Genomic DNA, 7500 nt, shown 5'->3' with positions numbered 1-7500 from the left:
ACATTTAAATCTGTGACGATTTTTTGTCCTGCAATCGGCACACTTAATTTCATGTCAACTGTTTTTCCCGACGTGAATTGAGCACGGTGGAAGCGGAGAGGTGGTTGTGTGTGTTGCATTTACTAGGCAGCACACTTATGGCTTGTTCGAGCGTCAGTTCACCTTTGGTTACAACTCACAAAATTGCAACAATGACGCTGTCCCAATGCATATCGGGAGATCGCCGACTAACCTGACATGCAATCTTGTCAAGCAACCATTATATGGCGCTGTAACATCACCCGTAATAGGGTGCAGAGATTAACCTCTTGAGTTAATACGGCAACGCATATAGGCTATTGGTCTTACAGTGTTACAGTAACTCTTTCAGTCATGGTGCAAATCACGGAGATACTAAAATATCATCCTCTTATTTCTTCCTTTACCGCTGCTAGTAATTTTAGAAGCTATGTCTAACAGATAAAGTTTGCAAAGTCTTCAAAACATTCCGTTTTTCACTCATTTTGTCTACTTCCTTCCATCCTGTCCCATCAAGCTAGATAAAGGCGTTCGGCCAATAGCATATCGGCATTTCTGTGATTGACGTGTAACGCCGGCCAATAGCATCTCCGTGAGTGAGACCGGGTGACCTTAATCGACCAATAGCATATTGGCGTCTCCTTGACTGACTGATAATTATTCGCACTTTTTTTTAAACGGTTGGAATGTATTGACAATTAATTAAAAAAAAAACACACATTTAAACCAATGACAATTCTTTGTCCTGCAATCGGCACATTTAATTTCATGTCAGCTGTTTTTCCCTTTAGCTGTACAAACACTACACTTAAATGGTAATATATTTAGACACCGTGAGTGAGACAGTCAGTGTGAGATTGTAAGACCAATAGCGTTCACGTTACCGCCATAAGTATCTATTAATGATTGTAGATGACGCAACTGCTGAATATATTGACGCAGTTAGGCGAGAACATTTCTACATACTCAATGGCTGGTTTGTCGGAATGCTCGCAAGACGAGAGGTTTGCTCGTAAGCGGAGAACAAGATTCTCCCTGATCCACGCTCGTAAGGCGGAATGTTCGCAAATCAGGATGCTCGTAAGCAGGGGGCTGACTGTATATATATATATATATATATATATATATATATATATATATATATATATATATATATATATATATAGTCGGCCCCCGGCTTACGAGCACCCTGATTTACGAACAATTCGCCTTACGAGCGTGGATCAGGGAGATTTTAATCCTCCGCTTGCGAACAAACCTCTCGCTTTACGAGCATTCCGAATAATCCAGCCATTGAATTTGTTGTAATGTTCTCGCTTAACTGCGTCAACAAATTTAACAGTTGCGACATCGTGAACGCTATTGGTCTTACAACGTCACACTGACTGTCTCACTCACGGTGTCTAAATATAATTACCATTTAAGTGTAGTGTTTGTACAGCTAAAGAGAAAAACAGCCGACATGAAATTAAATGTGCCGATTGCAGGACAAAGAATTGTCATTGGTTTAAATGTGTGTTTTTTTTAAAATTAATTGTCAATACATTCCAACCGTTTAAAAAAAAAGTGCGAATAATTATCAGCCAGTCAAGGAGACGCCAATATGCTATTGGTCGATTAAGGTCACCCGGTCTCACTCACGGAGATGCTATTGGCCGGCGTTACACGTCAATCACAGAAATGCCGATATGCTATTGGCCGAACGCCTTTATCTAGCTTGATGGGACAGGATGGAAGGAAGTAGAGAAAATGTGTGAAAAACGGAATGTTTTGCAGACTTTGCAAACTTTATCTGTTAGACATAGCTTCTAAAATTACTAGCAGCGGTAAAGGAAGAAATAAGAGGATGATGTCTTAGTATCTCCGTGATTTGCACCCTGACTGAAAGAGTTACTGTAACACTGTAAGACCAATAGCCTATTTGCGTTGCCGTGTTGGCATTGAGCGTTAATTTCTGCATCCTTTTACGGGTGGAATTTCAGTGCTGTTTAATGGTCGTTCTACATAACTGCATGTCATGTTAGACGGCAACCTCCCGACATGCTTTGGGACAGCGCCCTTGTTGCAATACTGTGAGTTGAAACCAACAGTGAACTAATGTTCGAATAAGCTATAAGTATGGTGCCTAGTTAATACAACACACACACCCTCCCCTCCGCCTCCACTCAGCTCAATTCACGTCGGGAAAAACAGCTGACATGAAATTAAGTGTGCCGATTGCAGGACAAAGAATCGTCACAGGTTTAAATGTGTTTTAATCAATTAGATGTCAATACATTCCAACCGTTTAAAAAAACGTGCCAATAAGTATCAGTCAGTATCAGTCAGACGCCAATATGCTATTGGTCGATTAAGGTCACCTGGTCTCACTCACGGAGATGCTATTGGCCGGCATCACACGTCAATCACAGAAGTGCCGATATGCTATTGGCCGAACGCCTTTATCTAGCTTGATGGCACAGCTGGTTGGGATGGAAGGAAGTAGAGAAAACCCTGACTGAAAAAGTTACTGTGACACTGTAAGACCAATAGCATGTCTGGTTTATAGTGTTGACTTCTGCTTATCTCAGCTCAAGTCACATCTTTCCAAAGGTAAAAGTCGTTATTCCTTTGTATTTGTTATTTAATGAAACTGTACAGTAGATTATGTGACTCAATATTAATATATGTATACAGCGTGATGTTCTTACCTAAGGCTTCTGCGCGCGTTGCACGCATTCACGAATTAACATGGGTTTGGATTGCCCGCTATACGAGCAATCCGAGATACGAGCGTAGCCGCTGAACGGATTAAATTCGTAACCCGGGGGCCCACTGCATATATATATATATATATATATATATATATATATATATATATATATATATATATATATATATATATATGTATATATATATATGTATATATATGTGTATATATATGTATATGTATATATTCGCGTTAAATAAATATATTCGCGTTAAATCCCAACTGCGCAACGTATTAATCTTGTAAACCGGGGGCCCACTGTGCTCCAAAGCACCTTCAAAACTGAAATCATTATTTAGATCTGATTGCAATTTCATCCCTCAAAGTCATCATTGATCATAAATAATTTGTCTGTGCTATTTTTGTTCTCAGAGGATTCGCTCCACGGTGGATGAAAAGGAGCAAAAGCAGCTTTTGATGGATCTTGATGTGGTGATGAGGAGTAGCGACTGTCCATACATTGTTCAATTCTATGGCGCGCTCTTCAGAGAAGTATGACAAACCTGCAATAAACTCTGAATGCGTCAGCAAAATACAAGTTTGAGCAAAACATTGCACTTAATGTTTATGCATTGTATTGTGTAATGCATTTTGGTTCAAGTATACATTTTTATTAACATTTCAGGGGGATTGCTGGATATGTATGGAGCTTATGTCTACCTCATTAGACAAATTTTACAAATATGTATATTGTGCATTTGATGATGTCATTCCAGAGGAAATATTAGGCAAAATAACATTAGCGGTGAGTAGAACATGAACCTTTTTATGTTTATTTCATGTCATGCATATTGTCAGAATTATTGTTTGTATAGTTAGCATAACTGAGTTTGTATCTTTTTAACAGACCGTGAAAGCACTGAACCACCTAAAGGAAAACTTGAAAATAATTCACAGAGGTGAGGTGATGCTGCATTGCGCACAATCATTGTTTGTATTCGTTTTCAATATATATGTCTGTGTGTGTGCGCGCGCACTGGTTGTTGTGTGTGTGTGTGTGTGTGTGTGTGTGTGTGTGTGTGTGTGTGTGTGTGTGTGTGTGTGTATGAGAGTGAGTGGGTTAAGAGGTGTGCAAGCAATGTGTTTTTATATGATTACATATATACAATTATTCCATCATTTCCCTACTGTTTATCAAATTAAAATACATTCCTCATCATAATGTCACCTTAATATAATATATAGCCTTTCACCATTAATGTTCACCATTTTGTCTATCGTTCAGTAAGGTCATGTTTTTATTGTTTTACTCTTCTATCAATGTACCCAATATTAATTCTGTACTCAACATATATACCCAATATTAAAATAATGTACCCGACATACATCTAACAACTATGTCACTAATGATGAAATGCCTCCAGCAAATCAACAAAAAAACTTTAAGAGTTGTACGTAATTGTCAATAACCTAGCCATCGATTCATCAGATATAAACCAAGAAAAGGAGTCGCAACCTTTCATGAACAAATTGTTTTGGTGTGAGCTTCTGAGTATCCATAGCAACCATTTAACGCTTAATCTGTAGGCCATAATCTCAACTCTTAAAAGTACTTCTATTACCCTTACCCGTGCGAAATAATAATGGAAAAATAACTCAAAATTTATTAAGTACCGTATTTTCCGCACTATAAGGCGCACCATCAATGAATGGCTGACTTTCTAAAAAATGTCATATATAAGGTGCACCGGATTATAAAAAACCATAGTACTGGCTGAGGTTGCATCCTCTAAATCAGTGGTTCTTAACCTGGGTTCGACCGAACCCTAGGGGTTTGGTCAGTCGGTCTCAGGGGTTCGGTGGAGCCTCTGCCGCAGAGGTCCACCCCTCAGTCTAGTCTGCAGTTAGTGGGCACAGTCATTGAAAGCGTTCTGCTCTGAGATTTCCTACCATGCACTATGTTGATTTTGTTATTTGAACAAGGTGGTATTAATGCACAATTCATTTCGTGCACCAGTAAAAAAAAAATATTTATTTTTTACTAAAGAAGGGTTCGGTGAATGAGCATCTGAAACTGGTGGGGGTCGGTGCCTCCAACAAGGTTAAGAACCACTGCTCTAGATAGAGTTGCATTATGCAGCCACTAGATGGTGCTTACTAAAGTGAATGCATTAAAAACAATCAACCAAGTTATCAAACTTTATTAATAGAATCTTTATTCATACAATATAAGCGTATTATGGCTATTATACTAAGAAATATTTATTAAAAAAATCAGATAAAACAGAGAATGTGTTATTAGGGCCCGAGCAGCTACCGCTGCGAGAGCCCTCTTGTTTTTCTCCGGATTATTATTATTATTATTATTATTTACTGTGCAGCGCTTTTCCATTTTTGAGGGCCTAAACATGCACGAAAAGTCACCAAAATTTGCACATTTGTCGGGTTCGGTGAAAAATTGGATATTTTTGTGTTTCCTAAAACAATGCAAAAAAAAAGACTCTGCAGCGCCACCTAAGGTCGAAAAAGTGCACCTGGTCCCGGCCCATTTGACCTAGAGCTACGAAAATTTTTAGGCATATGTAGGACCTAGAGACCTACAAAAAAGTCAGCGCGAGCCATGTGCTCAGATGTACAGAAAAAGAGTTATGAATTTTTGAATGTGCATTTTTGGCCCATTTTTGCACGTTTGCAGGTCCCAAACTGCTCCTTGTTTCTCCCAAACGCTTTACTCAATCGCCTTCAAATTTGCTGTGGTCCATATTCACACATAGGGGCACAAGTGGGCAAAATTTGGTGCAGATCCGCTGACATATATGATAGGGGCGTGGCTTCAAATTATGTGTTCAATTTTTCCTTCGCCAAGAGAGACATAAACCTTAATAACTTTGATGTACTAGCTTAAAAAAATCTAAAACTTCATAAGCACATGGAAACTTATGTCTTTAACACCTTTGAAAAAAGTTTTTTTAAATACCTACTAGCGCCGCCTAGTGGTTGATTAAAATGTTATTTTTTACAGTTTCATGTATTGTGCTCAGTCTGTTTGAGTAAAACAAATGAAAATTGGTCAGAATATCATTAAGACATGGAATATTAAGGTTTTAAAATTTTACGACATTTCGATAATGGGCGTAGTCTGCACACCACCTCAAAGTCAGATGACTCGCCAAAACGAAAAAAGTGGCTGTAATTGGCCCCAAAATGGCCTTATGAGTGGAAAATAGCCTCTCACTCCCGGCCCGTTTGACCTAGAGCTCCAAAAATTTGTAGCCTTATGTAGGACCTCGAGCCCTACAAAAAAGTCAGTGCGAGCCATGTGCTCAGATGTACAGAAAGAGAGTTATGAATTTTTGAATGTGCACTTTTGGCCCGTTTTTGCTCATTTGCAGGTCCCGAACTGCTCCTTTTTTCTCCCAAACGCTTGACCCGATCGACTTCAAATTTGCTGTGATGTTTTATCTGACTGTGAGGCACAATTGTTCAAATTTTTGTGATGATCCGCCATCAAATATGTTGGGGGCGGGGCTTCATATTATGCCTTTGATGTTTACTTTGCCACATGTGAAACAAACCTTTATAACTCAGCTTTACAAGCTTGGAAAAATCTGAAACTTCACACACACATGAAGACTTAAGCCCTTAACATAAGTTTTTAAAAAAATCTTCAATTGCTTATAAGGCCATCTAGTGGCAAACAAAAATGTCAGTCTGATGTCTCGCCAAAACGAACAAAGTTGCTGTGTTTGGTACCAGATGGTCTTATCTTTTCTAAACTTCATATATTTGATGGGTGTCCAATGGGAAATACACCTATTGACGTATTTTTTGTTATAGTGCGAGCGCCACCTAGTGGCAGCCAAAAATATAGCATTTTTTAAACGTTTTTAAGTGTTTAGCTGAGCCCTTTGAAGTAATATCGCTGAAATTAAGTCTGAAAAGCCTCTAGACAGCCTTGCTGACCTCCACCAAATTTTACGAAGTTTCCATAATGGGCGTGGCCTCTACGACCATTTTCATTCCGAAGCTTTATCTGTCCAGTAAAAATTGCTGTAATTTGACCCAGATGATCTGATCTTCTCACAATTTCACACATTGGATGAAAAAAAATCTCCTGAACATATCGACAAAAATATATTCCAGTTTAAAGCTAGTGCCACCTAGTGGCTGCAAAAAATGTCATTAGTCGAAAGATTACAGTCAATCCTGTTTGGTTTGACCGACAGCTATGAAACTTTGTAGGCAAATGATGGACTGCAAAACCTACAAAAAAGTCAATAAAAGTGATGTGCTAGGATGTACAGAAAAATTGTTATGAATTTTTTCAATGTGCAGTTTTGTCCCATTCTTAGACGTTAGCTGGTCTCAAACTAGTGCCTTTTTCTCTTAAACGATTCACCCTATTACCTTCAACTTTGAAATAAATCATTATCCAACTGAGGGGCACACATAGTTCAAATATCGTGAAGATCTCTTGACATAAAAGATGGGGGCGGAGCTTCAAATTATGTTTAATACTTCCTTCGCCAAGAGTGACAAAAATCTTAATAACTCAGCTATGACAGCTTCAAACCATCTGAAACTTTCCTGGACCTTTAAAAGTCATGCAATAATACAGCTATGTGATAAACTTTCAAATCATTTACAGCACCACCCAGTGGCGGACAAAAATCTCATTTTTTATACTTTTATGTACTGTAAAATGCCTGTTTGACTAAATGAACTCAAAAATGGTCAGAAAAGCTATGACAACTTGGAACATTAAGGTTCCCAACTTTTATGACTTTTCATTA

The 7500-nt window shown here is 38.4% G+C and overlaps 1 protein-coding gene across 6 annotated transcripts in view; it reads left to right on the top strand.

Annotated features, from left to right (window-relative positions):
• Nucleotides 1-7500, top strand: part of map2k4b (mitogen-activated protein kinase kinase 4b) — a 56751-nt gene that overhangs the window by 26330 nt on the left and 22921 nt on the right. For all 6 annotated transcript variants that reach the window (XM_088439841.1, XM_088439837.1, XM_088439845.1 and 3 more), the window contains 3 exons: nt 3140-3259; nt 3393-3512; nt 3615-3666. In XM_088439841.1, coding sequence (XP_088295967.1) covers nt 3140-3259; nt 3393-3512; nt 3615-3666 — 292 coding nt within the window. The remainder of the gene's footprint in view (nt 1-3139; nt 3260-3392; nt 3513-3614; nt 3667-7500) is intronic.

Source organism: Hippichthys cyanospilos, chromosome 17, assembly GCF_059441005.1.
Source record: "Hippichthys cyanospilos isolate Australia breed blue-spotted pipefish chromosome 17, RoL_Hcya_1.0, whole genome shotgun sequence".
Classification (NCBI taxonomy): domain Eukaryota; kingdom Metazoa; phylum Chordata; class Actinopteri; order Syngnathiformes; family Syngnathidae; genus Hippichthys; species Hippichthys cyanospilos.
This window is presented reverse-complemented; position numbering and strand designations above follow the sequence as displayed.